The sequence below is a fragment of the Canis lupus genome, chromosome 11 (assembly GCF_011100685.1).
Source record: "Canis lupus familiaris isolate Mischka breed German Shepherd chromosome 11, alternate assembly UU_Cfam_GSD_1.0, whole genome shotgun sequence".
In the NCBI taxonomy this organism is placed as follows: domain Eukaryota; kingdom Metazoa; phylum Chordata; class Mammalia; order Carnivora; family Canidae; genus Canis; species Canis lupus.
In genome coordinates, this window is record NC_049232.1 from 65,693,086 (window position 1) to 65,710,208 (window position 17,123).

Genomic DNA, 17,123 nt, shown 5'->3' on the forward strand with positions numbered 1-17,123 from the left:
TCTAGTACCATACTGTATTTATTGAAAAAACCCCACATGTAAGCAGACACGCACAGTTCAAACCTGTGTTGTTTATGGGATCAACTATACATTGTCTCTGGCAGAGGAATCATATGGGCTATGTGTTGGGAATAAACTCATATGGATTAACTCGTATTTTGCTAAATAAACTTGGATGCTCTCATAAAGTGAGTGAATGTAAAATTCCACAAAAATGTGACTTTCATTTATTTGACAGATGTGACAGCATCACTTTAAAAAAATGTCAGCATTGGATGGTACCATCACCAAAAAGCAACAGTGCTAAGCCTTCTAATTTATAATTATTTGGGGGAAAAAAACCACAAAAAGAATGCAAATAGTTAACTAATTACTAAACAAAATCTTTGCCATTCCAGAGTCAGTAATCTTGTGTTCTATTTCAATTTAATCATTCATTTCTACCACAATTTTTGATGTAGATGTGTGGAATCTACATCAATTTTTGACTCTTTTATTAGTTTGGTGCTCTTGAGCAAAAGCCCAGAAAAGATTCTCATACGGTTTATGGAGATGATTAAAATTTTTTTCTGAATTAAAAAACTGGTTTATAAAGGAAATGTGGCCACATTATTATGTGTTCTCAGTATTGTTTTTGGGACTGCTAAATGTCATTTGACTTACTTTTGCACGTTGCTACCTCTCCACTCCACCTTCTGTTCTTCTGACAAACACGTTCCTTGTTCCCCTGTGAATCCATGAAAAAAAGGGTATTTTCAAGATTATACCTCAATAATGGGAAGATAATAAGGGAATACAAAGTAATCTTAGCTATGAACCTGAATCTCCCGGCACTGGAATGCTAAATAAATTCATTAAATAAATAAAGTTTAAGGGCTAGGCTTAGATTTTTAGAAATGCTTTCATCAAATTACTTCAAAATTCATACCTGGGCTGACCAGTGTAATTAAAGTACAGACTTGGTTTCACTTTCTATTTAAGTGACAACTGATTATAACCAATACCAAAGATAGATGAGGAATGTGTCTGAAATGTCAAAGAGGTATATTTGCTTAGTAAATTTTAAAAAATATCTTGGATTGAATTTATTTTTTTTATTTTTATTTTTTTTAAAGATTTTATTTATTTATTCATGAGAGACACAGAGAGAGAGGCACAGAGACACAGGCAGACTCCATGCAGAGAACCAACATGGGACTTGATCCTGGGTCTCCAGGATCACACCCCGGGCTGAAGGTGGCGCTAAACCGCTAAGCCACCAGGGCTGCCCGAATTTATTTTTCAATACTTGAAATGTGCAGCAAAGAATGTGTTTTGGTTTTTTTACACCTTTGAACATGAAACAAGTCAAGGTATCTTATTGGTATGAGGACTGAATTTTTTAATAATGTAACTTATCCACGGAAGATAAACTTATTAAGGGTCCAAGCATTTAAAATTTTAAATATTTGAAGTAAAAGTCTTCCTAAAATTTACTTCCCTGCCCCCTGAAATAAAGTAAAATGAACAGAACTTACTTGAAAAATTATTTACAACTATTATTCTAAATATATTTTTGTATAATTCTTCAGTATCTCATAGCTCTTGGTGGTTATATAGGCTGTTGACCGCCCCCTATAATTATTATAGGCATATATGAGCTAAGATTACTCATATATGAGCTAAGATTACTATTCTTTGACTTCTGGGTATAATTTTTATGAGTCTTTGTTTCTTCCTTCTTTGCTGTTTACCTTTTACTATAATCATCAATGTTCCTACATAGTCAGGGAGCTGGTTTTAATGGCTTGTCATATACTTCCTCAAAATTAATAAAAAATAATCTACAAACTAAAATAATACATTTTGTGCATATTTAAGTATATAAACAGTAAAAGTATAGCAAAAGTTAACAGTGTTTATCTCTGGATGAAGAATCCTGATAAACTCTATTTTTCTTTTGCATTTTCCAACCTTTCTATAATCAATGCATATTGCTATTTTCAATAAGAAAAAAAATAATGACTTTATATTGAGAGACACATTTACTTAATTGATTTAATTATTTTCTTAGGAAGTCAGGATAGTAACCCTCCATTAAAATCAATGGAATCTTAAAAAAATAAAAAATAAAGTCAATAGAATCTTTATAGGCAAAGATTTATCAGTAGTTAAACTGACAGCTCAAAGAAAATATCTTTGAATAGAAGAATAATGATGAGAGGTAGAAGATAAAACCAAAAGAGGCAATAGCTCTTTTTCAGACATCTTGCTAATGTAGAACACAGTTTTAAGACAATATGATGTCTCCAAAGGGCTCTGAGCAATGAAGAAACAGGTTAACAAAATTTGCGTGTATATATTCATTTAAAATCAAGCTCCTTAATACATTACTTAGGATCTAATCTTTTTAAACTATATTATAAAATTTAATGTATTTCATAGTAGATAAGGAATTTAAAGCATGGAGAAGAACTCAAACATGAAAAATATAACAGTAGAAAGAATAGTAACAAACTCCCATGCAGCCATCACCCACTTTACAATGTTAATTCAAGGTCAACCTTGTTTCATCTAAGCTGTTCCTTTTTCCTAAGAACCCACATTATTTTGAAGCAAATTCCAGACATCAAATCATTTAACAGTTATTTCAGTATGAATCTCCAAAAGATGAGGGCTCTTAAAACTATAACCACAATAACCAATAACACTATCACAGCTTAAAAGGTAACAATTCTTTAATATTAATAAAAATCTTGTAAGTAGTCAAATTTCGAATTGTTGCATACATTTTATAATTTATTGCTTTATAGTTCACTTGAATCAGGACCAAAACATAGTTTATGTACCTTTTTAAATAAGTACCTTCTCTGTATTTCTTTCCCTCTTACCCTGTCAACTTATTTGTTTCAAAAACTAGAAAATTGGGTCATTTGTTCTGTAGCTGTTTCTACAAATAGAATTTTACTGATGGTCTCATTATGGTGTCACTTAGCATGTTCTTCTGTCTTTGGTACTGGTTGTTGGATTTAGAGGTTTGATAGGATTCAAATTCAATATTTCTTCTTTTTGGCAAGACTTTTCATATGGTATGTTTTTCAATCCAGAGGCACATAGTGTTTGGCTGTATCTATTTTTTCTAACACCAGTAGCCATGATGATGAGGACCTAAATCTGCTAGTTCATCAGAGTTGCAACCTCTGAGATTTAAATTCTATCATTTATTGACTGAAATAAATTACTTCTATAAAGGAAACTTTTCTTCATCTACTACTGGTTTTGTCATCCAGTTAGTGCTGAAAAGACAATTTTTCCCCTTTCATGATCTTTTATCAAAATAATGAATTTGTTCATGAGCCTCCTCTCATAGTTACCAGCTAATTTTCTTGTGTCCCTATGAATCTGCTGTTAGGGATGCCTGGGTGGCTCAGGGCATGATCCCAGAGTCCCAGGATCAAGTCCCACATCAGGCTCCCTGCGAGGAGCCTGCCTCTCCCTCTACCTATGTCTCTGTCTCTCTCTGTGTGTCTCTCATGAAGAAATAAATAAAAATGTTTCTTATTTTTTTTAAAAAAGAATCTACTGTTATTCATGGCATATTTGATATGTTTAGTCCATTAAAATTATTGCCTTATTGAAGCCCAAATGGTCTAATGTTGGCCTATGGGAACCTTATCCAGTTGGTTCCCAAGTCTTTTTAACATGTAATCTTCAATAAGTTCCCTAATATCTCACATGACAAGCTTTTCTAGGCTAATATTTTATATTTCATGTCCCAGACCTGGCTCTGGTTATTGCTGCAAGTAATTGGACTTATATTAAACAATTATTAAATAATACAAAAATTACTTTGTAATTTTGTAATTACTTTGTATTCCCTTATAAACAATATTTTTTAAGGTTTCTAAGATGATTCTAATAGGTAGCTTAGAATGAGAATTATTGCTATAACATTTCTCTCAGTTTTGTAGTTAATAGGATATTCCCAAATTTTAAGGTAAATTATCTACTTCCTTAAATTTAATGACCCATCTAGTTACTAAATATTAAATTTAAATTCAAAAGTTTAAATTTTGTAACACTTCACTTCTTAACAAATTGCAGGATTAGTACTCTCACATGAAGAAATAAATTTCAAAATCAGAAAAATTCTCCAACTGCAATCAACCATTACATTATCATACTTCTTTTTTTCTTTTCTTTTTAACCTTCTAAGGAAATGAAATAAGATCCATACAAGTCTAGTTCTAGTTTTCATGGACCTATCTTATGACAATCCTCTGAATGTGTGGTCAGAAAACAATGAAATGAGTGGTCAGAAAACAAATTACTGATAACGAATACTTCTGCAAAACCCACACTTAAATATAATAACAATAAAAGCAGGAAGAAGTTGCCTGAAAAAACAGGTGATGGCATTATAAAATATGAATAAGCCTCTCAAATTTCAAGTTTGATGATATGATCAGTGCTTCAGCAAGATTGACTCCAGATAGGATGGGAGCATGGCAGTGAAGTCGGAGGACGCTAGACTTACCTCATCCCACAAATACAACTAGGTAACTATCAAATCAAAATAAATACCCCCCAAATTAACTTGAACATTGGCAGAACAATCTCCACCACTAAAGGTAGAGAAGAGGCCACATTGAAGAAGGTAAGAAATGCAGAGATGCAGTTTGGGAGAGAAAAAGATCAAGGCCACTGCAGTGGGGAAGGGGAGCTGCAGAACAGAGAAGGATGAGCGACAGTCTAGCACACAGGGGAGCACATGGGGAAGATAAATCTCTATAGCAATTGGCTTGGAAAGCAACAGGGCTTGAGTTTCATGAGTTCTGGCAACCAGTGAGGCTTAAAGCCTAGAGTTTTAAAGATCAGTGTGCTTGGCTCTTGAAGAGCTTGGAGGGCACTGGGGTTGTTCTTAGAGAGAAGGCAGGCAAACATCCCCAGACATACAGTGTGGACACAGTGATCTGAAGAACGCCTGACACACACAGTGGGGAGGTTAGTTGCTCATTTCAGAGTGTGTCTCAGAGAGGTAGCATTCATGGAAAGACTACTCTGGGAACAAAGGAACTGGCAGGCACAATTTCCTTCTCCCACCCCTTCTGCTTCCTCAGCAGAAGCGCAGGGGTACCTGCAAGCACCAGCACAGTTCTGACACTTACACCAAGCCCTACCATCCCACATTCCAGAAGAACTGCCCTTCCCAGTCACACTTGGCTGAGTCCCAGTGCAGCGGGCTCCCTACCCTAGAAGATCAGCCTAAACCCCTACCAATACTGCATCTCTTGACCTGGGAGTTTTCCAAGGCCTCAGTTCTGGTGGTAGTGATGACAGATCTCATTTCACAAACATACCAGAGCAACCTAGTTAAAATTTGCCACATTTAGGCCAGGGACAAACACTGTCCACAATAGGCAAAGAGAACCTCTATAGACCACTGGCCTGAAGGATAAAGCAGCCAGGATACAAAAGCAGAGCACACACAGCACATATTGGAGATACTCTCAGAAGTGCCAGGCCGTGGGGAATAAGGGACATTACACTGCAAGGCACTATAGGAACACTTCCTCATAAAGCCACGACCCTCAAGAAGGAGACATAGATGACTTTTTTTTTTAACATAGAAAGGAAACCCCATATGGCTATCGATGGATTTTTCAGCAGAAACTTTCCAAGCCAGAAGGGAATTGTAATATATATTCAAACTGCTGAATGAGAAAAATCTACAGCAGAGAATACTCTAGTCAGCGAGACTATCATTCAGAATAGAAGGAGAGATAAAGAATTTTTTAGACAAACAAAACTAAAGGAGTTCATGACCATTAAACCAGCCCTGCAAGAAATACTAAAGGGGACTCTTGAGTGGAAAGACCAAAAATGACATTATGTAGGTAGGAAACATAAAGCAATAAAGATGAATTTTTTTATAAAAAATATTTATTTTGTGAGTTCCTTAACTCACAGGCTGTAAAATATGAAACCATATACCTAAAATGTGGGGATGGGAGAAGAAAAGGAAATGAGTTCAAACTTAAATATCCATCAACTTAATATAGACTGCTATATGCAGAATGTTATATGCAAATTTAATGGTAACTACAAGTCAAAAGCAACTGAGAAATAAGCTAAGAACAAAGAGAAAGAAATCCAAATGTATTGTTAAAAAAAAATCAGCAAAACATGAAAGAGAATTATGTAAAGGATCAGAGAAAAACTTCAGAAATAACCATAAAATAAGTAATAAAATAGCAATAAATACTTATCTATCAATAATTACCTTGAATGTAAATGGACTAAATGCTCCAATCAGAAGACATAGGATGACAGAATAGATTAAAAAATAAGACCCATTTATATGCTGTCTATAGGAGATTCATTTAAGACCTAAAGATACCTGCAGATTGAAAGTGAGGGGATAGAGAAACATCTATCATGTACCTGGATGTCAAAAGAAAGCCAGAGTAGAGATACTAATATCAGAAAAAAACAGACTTAAACAAAGACTGTAACAAGAGACAAAAGAAGGAAACCATATAATAATAAAGGGGACAATATAGCAGGAAGATATAACAATTGTAAATATTTATGTGTCCGACATGGGAGCACTCAAATATATAAAGTAATAACAAACATAAAGGAGCTAATCAATAATAATATAATAATAGTAGGGGGTTTTAACATTCCACTTGCGTCAACAGACAGATCATCTAAACAAAATCAACAAGGAAACAATGGCTTTGAATGACACACTGGGATAGATGGATTTAACAGATATAGTCAGAACATTCCATCCTAAAACAACAAAATACACATTCTCTTCAAGTGTACATGGAACATTCTCCAGAACAGACCACATATTAGGTTACAAAACAAGTCTCAACAGATTAAAAAAGATTGAAGTCATACGATGCATCTTTTCTGACTACAATGCTATAAAAATGGAAGTCAACCACAAGAAAAAAATCTGGAAAAACCACAAATACATGGAGGTTAAATAACATTCTACTAAACAAATGAATGGGCCATCCAGGAAATAAAAGAAGAAATAAGAAAATAAAGGGAAACAAATGACAATGAAAAAGCATCAGTTCAAAAGCTTTGGAAGCACCAAAAGTGGTAGTAAGAGGGAAGTTTATAGCAGTACATGCCTACCTCAAGAAGCAAGAAAAATCTCAAATGAACAATCTAATCTTAAACCTAAAAGACCTAGAAAAAGAACAACACACAAAACCTAACACCAGGAGAAGGAAGGAAACAATAAAGATTAGAGCAGAACTAACTGATATAGAAACTAAAAAAACAATAGAATGGATCAATGGAACCATGAGCTTGTTCTTTGAAAAAAAAAATCAGTAAAATTGGCAAATCCCTAGCCAGACTTATCAAAAAGACAAGAGAAAGACTCAAATAAATAAAATCATGAGAGAGAAGAAATAATAACCAATACCATAGAAATACAAACAATTATAAGATAATTTTATGAAAATCTGTTGGATGTAGAGATTACTTGAAAATAAAAATCTTAAAAAAAAGCTTCTGTACAGTGAAAAAAAACACAATCAATAAAACTAAAAGGCAAGCTACAAAATGGGAGAAGATATAGCAAATGAAATACTTGAAAAAGGGTTAGCATCCAAAATATATGAAGACCTTATATAACTCAACACCCAGAAAACCAAATAATTCAATTAAAAATGGGCAGAAGACATGAACAGACATTTCTCCATAAAAGACATACATAGAAGGTCAATAGGCATATGAAAAGATGCTCAACATCACTCATCATCAGGGTAATATAAATTAAAACTACAATGAGATATTATCTCACACCTGTCAGAAGAGCTAAAATAGAAACACAAGAAACAACAAGTATTGGCGAGTATGTAGAAAATAAGAACCCACTTGCACTGTTGGAAAGGCAAACTGGTGCAGCCACTGTGGAAGACATTATGGAGGTTCCTCAAAAAATTGAAAGTAGAACCACCCTAGGATCCAGCAATCACACTACTGGGTATTTACCCAAAGAATACAAAGACATTAATTCAAAAGGGGGGTATATACACCCCTACATTTATTGCAGCATTATTTACGATAGCCAAGACTTAGAAGTAGCCCAAATATCCATTCATTGATGAATGGATAAAGAAGATGTGGCGTACATTATAATGGAATATTATTCAGCCATAAAAAGAATGAAATCTTGCCATTTACAGTGACATGGATAGATCTAGAGGGTATAATGCTAAGTGAAATAAATCAGAGGAAGACAAATACCATATGGTTTCAATCATATGTAGATTTTAAGAAACAAAACAAAGGAACATAGGGGAAAAGAGAGAGAAAGAGAGAGACAAACGAAGAAAGAGTCTCTTAACTACAGAGAACAAACCAATGGCTACCTAAGGCGAATTGGGGAGTGGGGAGATGGGTGAAATAGGAGACAAGGAATAAGGAGTACTTATCATAAAGAGCACTGGGTGATTAAAAAAAAAAAAAAGAAAAGGAACTTAAAAAAAAATTAACTGCAGCCTTCCCACCAAAGTAAATAGGGAGACATAGGTGTTGCTGATGGGGTTTATAATATTAATTATAAACAAGGAGTGGAAAAAAAAAATAAACAAGGAGTGGTCTTGAGACCTAACTTGGTATTTGGCTAGAACTGCTCTGAGGATTTTCAGGCCACACTTGCCATAGGCCAAAACACAAGTTTAAATGGCCAACTAAAGTAACAGAATCAGTCTTGTGGCTGGTATACTAGCTTCCTCTTCCTTTTCATGGCTCTGCTGTGTGTTTTTGTTTTTGAGACTTAGTTTGTTTTTTAAAATTATAAGGCACTTTAAATGTTTCTTGGAAAGTGTTAAAATATACAGTAACAAAGTACAAAAAATATTTTAGGACCAAAATCAGAGAAACAAACTGGTGCGAATACTAAAAATTCTCCAATGTATATATGTTGGAAAAACAAATGAATTCTAGCTAAACAATTTGTTCACATACCTGTAATTCATAGCCAGTTTCACACTGATAAATAACTGTGCTTTCAAAACTGTATTTACTGCCAAACACAAACCCATGTTCTGGACTTTCAGGTTTCCCACAAGAAACTGGACTGCAAGATTCATCAGAAAATGGTGGTTCCCAGGTTCCATCAAGCTAAATGACAAATGACAGATTAGAAGTTACATTAAGGGGTTAATACATATGAACTGAGAAATTTGCAAATATTGGCATAGCAGAATAATCCCCAAAATGATGGTCAAAAGAAGCTAGAACTTGGTTCTACTTCTGATACATGTTATCTGTGGCCTGAAAAAACACACATTAATTATTAGATGGCCTCATTAATTATCACTGAACAATTTTAGACATTTCTCAAGCACATAAAATAAGCATTTTCTTCCTAGTAGAATCCATTAAAAAAATCAAGAATACCAAGGAGTTGTTTTCGTTATGATGAAGGACTGGACGGTTGACACAAATATTCCATGACTGATACGAATGTGTCCTTACATTTCACTCTACTTCCCCAACACCACAGTCAGAGTTAACATCTTTCAGCCTTCTGTTTGGGGAAAGTGAGGCATAACCAGATGTTTCCCTTGACTGTTATTTTCTTGCTAGTATTTTTTTGTTTTCTTTGAGGAAATAGTACATGAGCTGGATAACAATCTAAAACAGGACATTTATTCTACATATGATGCATAATTAATTTTATATATCTGTCTGCCTCATATTTTTTTTTTAATTTTTATTTATTTATGATAGAGAGAGAGAGAGAGGCAGAGACACAGGCAGAGGGAGAAGCAGGCTCCATGCACCGGGAGCCCAACGTGGGATTCGATCCCGGGTCTCCAGGATCGTGCCCTGGGCCAAAGGCAGGCGCCAAACCGCTGCGCCACCCAGGGATCCCGTGTCTGCCTCATAATTAACCATTCCCCTAATGTTGGAAATATAAGTTGAACCTAACTTTTCAATATAGAAATAATACTTTGATAAATATATATTTCTGCATAAATTATTCTGGGCATTACTATCCACTTTTAAAAACTATGTAGTATTGGTTTCTTTTGATATACCCAGGATCTGTTTCGGTAAATTTTAATTTTTCCCTATAATGGCTACTTCATTATATCAGAATAATTTATTAATGATTCCCCTCATAGACTTGTGATGATTCCTTTATCAGGATGTACTTTTGATTTATTTCTTCCATTCTACTATTTTTCCTGTCTGCCGAATCTATACCAAAACCACACTGATAGGACCTTTGTAATTCTGTAATATGTCTTAATTTCGGGAAAGGCTGGATCTCATTCAGTATTTACCCTTCAAAATTCCTATTAATCTTCTCATCCATCTATTTGTTCTATGAAGTACAGAATCATTTTGTTGTAGCAAAATAAAATATTTCTAGGCACTGAACAGAGTTTTAGAGAATTTCTGCATTTAAACACTTAGAAAGGACCTATTCTACTTTTCAGACTAAAATTCAACCTAAAACTCAGTTGTGTGAGGGTGAGGGGTTATATCTTATTTGGAGAAAGTAATAAGGGTTGTTAAAAATAAATTACTGAGTCCCCCCCCCCAAAAAAAAAAACCCCAAACCAATAGCAACACACTAACCAAAAAGAAAAAACAACATAGTTACCAATATGTCAGGGTCCTACAGGGGACATATTTAAATAAAGAAAACAAGTTGGGGTAATAGGTCATCACAGAGCCTGTCAATATTTCAGATGGAATTCAAAAGAATGTTTAAGGTAAAAGTCATTTCTATACCATGCAACCTGTCCCGCCTTTCAACTCCTCCCTCCCCCAACTCCAGCACAGAAGACTGTATCAGTAATTCATTTTATTTTTCTTTTTCTGGTCCATCTCATGGAAGCAAGGAGAAGGTGATGTGTTAGGGATGGATATCTGCTCTCTATGGTGATTCAGACACTTTTCCCTGCTTGACTTTCTAGTTTCTTGTTCCAACCATACAAGACACATATTATTATACACAGTTTTATATATTATTATAATTTTATGTATAATTATACATTATTATATACAGTTTTTTTATATACAATTTTTCAAATAAGGAAACAAGGCTCAAACATTTTAAGTGACTTCCTTAGAGTCACACAAGTAGTAAGTAACAGAGACAGAATTTGAATCCAAGTTACTGTTTCTACAACTTTTGGTTTTTTAACTAAAACTGGAAACATTTGGTATCAATCAGGGCTCATTTCCCACACAAGGATACTCTTTACTAAACAACAACAACAACAACAACAACAACAACAACAAAAGGACACTCTTTACTGCATTTATGTGTAGACAATCTAACTTCTGGTTAATTTTTCATGAATATTTTGTTATAGATATTTTAACATTTTATCTCACGTTGGCACTTTTCACCTACTCTTGGAATTTTCTTAAAAATAGGAATATTGAAAAGAAAGATATGTTTTGTAATATTTCTACCAGAAAACTTCTCAAATTCTTGACATGATTGGAAACTTGAGGCATTTTCCCCCTTTTTTGGATAGCAAGGTACTGCTGTGGATAAATATATGTATATATATTTAATATATATAAATGAGTCAAAGGTACATGTCCTAGGACAGAGAGTCTTACCTGGCACGTTGATATGTTAACTCCCTCATAGATATACCCTTCTGCACACGACACAGAAACTTGCTTATTCACACTGAAATCATCCCCCTGAACAAGTATGTGTGCTATATTTGCTGGCAGAGGACATTTTTTAGGGCTGCAAGAGATCCTCTCAGGAAACCAACGACCATCTTTCTGACAGGTGAATGTATCTATATCTGTATCCATCACATAACCTTCCAGACATCTGTAATGGAAAATCAAAATGAGTGACCTAGAGAGTACGATGTACTTGGTGACTTATCCTGGATTTAAGATGCTGTCTACAAAGTTTAGTAGGCATTGTATGCGATATATTAAAACTGATTCAAATGTCAAGGGAATGGCATCACCACGCAAAAACACCAACATAACAATGACAAGCAGATCAGTCTTAGCTGTCCACATTAAGGTTTAGCCAAGCCTAATGTCGATTTAAACATCCTTAGTGAAAGGGAATAAAGGGAAAGGAGAGAAAATGAGTGAAAATATCAGTGAGGGTGACAAAACATGAGAGACACCTAACTCTGGGAAATGAACAAGGGGCAGTGGAAGGGGAAGTGGGCGGGGGGTTGGGGTGACTGGGTGATGGGCACTGAGGGGGGCACTTGGCGGGATGAGCACTGAGTGTTATGTTATATGTTGGCAAACTGAACGCCAATAAAAAATTTTTTTAAAAAGAATACTATAAAAAAAAATGTTCTTGGCAGGAGCAGCCTGGTGACTCAGCAGTTTAGCACCACCTTCAGCCCAGGGCATGATCCTGGAGACCTGGGATCAAGTCCTACGTCGGGCTTCCTGCATGGAGCCTGCTTCTCCCTCTGCCTGTGTCTCTGCCTCTCTCTCTCTTTCTCTGTGTCTCTCATGAATAAATAAATAAAGTCTTTAAAAAATGTTCTTGAAATTATTACCCTTGTAGATTAGATCAACATTGAATTCACTTTTATTCTGAAAATAGCTAACAGTTCAAAAAATTCTAGATGTAGTACAAAACAGACTCAGATACTAATGAGAATATAACAATTAATATTTATTGAGGATCTACTTTGTGCCAAACACTGTTCTAAGTCCTTTATATAGGGTATCTTTTAATCCTGAGTAGTAGATATTATTATGTAACAATAGTATTTGGTGTTCAAACTCAAATCAACCTGGCTGTAGAATGTTCTATGATTTTTAAAGCTCGCATTTATTTATTTGGCATATGTTTACATGGAACTTATTAAATTCCAGCCACTGTTCTAGTGCTCCACAAATATTAATTCACTTATTTCTCATGTCAACCCTATGAGTAGGTATGTTTATCTTGATTCCCATTTGGTTATCTTGATTCCCATTTGAAACTGACATCAAAGACACTAAATAACTTCCCCAGGAAGCAACAGAACTGAGATTCCTGCCTAGGGATTCTGGTTCTAGAATCCATGCTTCCACTACTATACGACACTGCCTTTTAAATTAAACCATTTAGCTAATTAGCATTTTTAAAGTGTATATATATTTTTTAAATTTCACAATTCACTAAGCTAGATAGGAGTCACATGTTTCACAAACTTGTAATCTGTTTACTACAAGCAAAGATCTAAAACATAATCAAACATGACAAGGCATAGCAAACAGGGGGCTCTTGAGAAACAGGTGATGTGATTTTTCTAGATACCTCACACATCAACATCCAAATAGAAAACTGAAAATGTATTTCAAAAGCAAGGGATAATTTTTGTTTTTCTTCTCAGTGCATGAGCAACCGGTCTTCAGCTTTCTGATCATTGATGATACTCCCTTGGGTCTCCTCCTTACTGCAATTAGGAGAAGATGAAGGTAGGCCTAAAATGTCCACAACAAGCATGTTTAAGAAGAGCTAGTGAATTATTAAAATCTAAGAAGCCAATATGTGAAGGATAATCCATAATTCTTTCCAAGATGTGACTAAAATCTACATTGATTTAGAGGGTTGAGATATCTTACGGGCATTTATTCCAATAAAAATTTAATTTATAAGTTTATTCCATATCTCTAATTTCTTTTTAATAATGCATTGTAGAGAGGGAACTTTACAGCAAAAATCACTATTTGTGCATTAGTTTAGTTTGTTCAAATAGCATAGGTTGGAAATTCCCTTAAGATATCTTCCTATTTATATTGATCAATGAAAGTATGTGCCTTTTTGACCTGAATTCTTTAGTGTTTGCCTTATTTCCCCAATATCTGCTTGTATGAATATAACCATAAAGTGATATCATTAAGAAATTTACCAGCATGACTTTTGAAAGGAAAAAGAGCCTGATGACTTAAAAGATAAAAAAGCCAGCTAGAGGATCTCACTGTTTCATGAAGGTCAACAGAATATGATAATCATAATTATTTTAGGAACTACAATCTGAAAATGTAGAAATTTATTTTTTGTAGCCAATGGATTTCCACACAATTATGAATAGAATAAGGCCAAGTGTTAAAAGCTTCAGTTTTTGGAGAGCAGTCTAGAGATGGTATTTTCCCAATTAGCTAAGTTTTTGACCTAGCACTTTTTATTTTACAATTCTCCTGCCTGCATCTTTTGGAGACTCTAGAGCCATGGTCTTACCTGAGTTTCACTTTACTTTCGTAAACGTGTGCCTCTCCAGTTGCCACTGCATTGGCGACAGATGGTGGGGATCCACAGGATAAGGGCTCACAGGCTGGATAAGGCTGGCTCCACGTCCCTTTCTCTGTACAAACCAGATCTGAACTCCCTTGTATGACATACCCAGATCTGCAGTTGTAGGTTATCACATTTTCCTCCAAAGAGCCACTCTCACTGATGAATGCATTTGGTATCACTGGGGGAGAACCACAAGAAGTGTGTTCACAGCGTGGGAAGCCAGAGCTCCACTGATCATTGGCTTCACAGGTGATTTCAGAAACTCCATGGAGCTTGAAGCCTTTGAAGCACTGAATCTGGGCTACCTTTCCACAGCCAAAATCTGTCCCATTGACAGCTCCATTTTGAATTACTGGTGTGGAACACCTGCAAGGCAGGCAGGAAGGTGGGCTGCCACTCCAGGAGCCATCAGAAAGACACCTTCGTGAAGGACTTCCATAGAGCTTATAACCAGGAAAGCACTGATACTGTATATGCCCTCCATGATAAAAGGAGAAGCCATTAGGAAAGCCATGGGGAGGATCTTCAGGAGGGCCACAGTTGACTGGTTTACAGGAAGGAAACTCTGCATCCCAGTTGCCATCTGACTGACAGGTGAGTTTTGGGGCACCATGCAGCATGTAGCCATCCTGACAGTGGAACACCACTTCCTTTCCAAATCCATAGTCCAGGCCGTCCATCACTCCATTTGCCACTTGTGGTGGGGTGACACATCTGACAGGCACACAGATGGGAGTGGTTCCACTCCAATGTCCATCAGCAAGACAAACACGACTCCTGTCTCCCTCAAGGAAGAACCCTACATTGCAAGTATACTCAATCTCCTTTTGGAATGTATATTGGTTTCCTTTCACCTGGCCATTGGCTGAGATTGGAGGTGAACCACAGTCCACAGGACTGCAAGTTGGCTCACTCTCATCCCATTTATTATTTTGTTGGCATGTTCTCCTCTCAGGGCCATTCAACACGTACCCAGGATTACACTGATAGTACAACACACTCAGGTATGTGTAGTTACTTCCTTTGACAGAACCATTCATAATTGGATTTGGTTTTGGGCATGAAATGGCCTCACACCTTGGGGAAGTACCACTCCATTCTCTATTCTGTAGACAAAATCTCATGTCCGAGCCCAGTAGAATGTGTCCAGGTTTGCAAATATACTGTACAGCATTGCCCATAGTAGTCTCTGTAAAATGCAAAAAGCCATTTTCAGGAGCAACTGGTAAGTCACATTCAATTGAAATGCAGGATGGTGCACTGCCATTCCAAGTTCCATCTTCCTGGCAGATCAGCATAGGGCTCCCTAAAAGTTCATATCCTGGATTACAGGTGTATGAAACTATGGTACCATATGGAAAGTTTGCTGAATGTGTAGCAGGAGATCCTTTTGTGTTTTCCCAGGTTGCCACTGCTGCCATATGATGAGGAGGGCGAGGAGTCAGATATGGAATCTCCATCATATCTTCTTCTTGGTCAACATGTCCCTGACCATCTTTGACCTTAGTACATTCTCCAAAATCAATATGAGGAGGAAGACCACAGTCTACAGGTACACATTTTGGTATGGCACTTGACCATCCCGACTCTCCACAGGTCTGCATGGCATGACCAGCTACCTGCCACCCAGGAAAGCAGCTGTAGATGATCATGGCCCCATAGCCGTAATCTGCACCTTCTACAAAACCATTTTCAATGGGTTGTGGGGGATTACAGTGGATGGCACTGCATGATGGGACATCCATATCCCAGTCACCTGTCTCCAAACAAGTCAAGGCTTTGGGACCCTCAAGCCTGAAGCCTCGGCGACAGGAGTATGTAATGGTTTGCCCATAGTGCAGGTGTGTGTAAGAGAATTTGCCATTTGAAATCTCCCTGGGCTTTGGGCACTCAACGGGTTTACAGGTGGGTTTTCCTCCAAGCCATTGACCATTTTCTCCACAAAGGATGGTAGTATTTCCGACCAACTCAAAGCCTGGCTTGCAGGTATAGAGAGCTGTGCTGAGATAGGCAAGACCTTGTACATCGATGATACCATTGAGAATTTCCTCAGGGTGGGGACATTCCACTGGGACACATTCTGGCAATGGAGAACTCCAGGTACCATCAGCTTGACAGGAGGTGGTGGGATCCCCTCTTAGGAAAAATCCATCCACACAAGAATACTTGACAGTACTTCCAAAATGAAGTGCAGAAGAAGGAGCAGGGACACCAAAGGAAATGAGGGGAGGTGGGAGACAAAGAACCATCTTACAAACAGGAAAAGAATCATTCCATTGCTGTGATGGCAAGCATTTCAGGACAGAGGGCCCCTGAAGGGCATGTCCCTCTTTACAAGACAATGTCACCACTCCTACTTCAGTAGCTAACTCCTTTAGGACAAGCTGGTTTTCCAAGAGAGGTGGCTCTGGGCACTTGGCAGGCACACACTTCTGGTTTAGTTTCTTATTCCATTTGCCAGATTTCTGGCATGTCCAAGAATTATCACCAATGAGCTCAAAACCCTCATTACAGAAAAACTGAACCTTGGATCCTACTTCAAAATTTTCTCCTTTCATGTAGCCATTCTGGATTGGGGGAGGTTTTCCACAGTTAAGAGGGACGCATGACAGTGGGGATTCACTGTGCCAGTGGCGATTGGCTTGGCAGACAAATACAGGACTTCCAACAGATTTGTAGCCTGGATTACATTGATATCTCACTTCACTCTCAAAGATCCTGCCAGTTGTATGCTGTATAATAGGGAGAAAACAATTAAGTATAATTTGTAAAACAATATAATTAACTAAATACATTGAATGATAAAAAGTAGATTAAAACGCCTATGTTAAGACAAATCAGTTAAGACATAAGCAAA

At 36.6% G+C, this 17,123-nt stretch overlaps 1 protein-coding gene across 2 annotated transcripts in view; it reads right to left on the reverse strand.

Moving 5' to 3' along the window:
- The window catches only part of SVEP1 (sushi, von Willebrand factor type A, EGF and pentraxin domain containing 1), a 181,682-nt gene that overhangs the window by 19,293 nt on the left and 145,266 nt on the right, over positions 1 to 17,123 (reverse strand). For both annotated transcript variants that reach the window (XM_038553086.1, XM_038553085.1), the window contains 4 exons: positions 14,210 to 16,998; positions 11,608 to 11,833; positions 8,983 to 9,138; positions 664 to 727 (listed from right to left, as the gene is read on the reverse strand). In XM_038553086.1, coding sequence (XP_038409014.1) covers positions 664 to 727; positions 8,983 to 9,138; positions 11,608 to 11,833; positions 14,210 to 16,998 — 3,235 coding nt within the window. The remainder of the gene's footprint in view (positions 1 to 663; positions 728 to 8,982; positions 9,139 to 11,607; positions 11,834 to 14,209; positions 16,999 to 17,123) is intronic.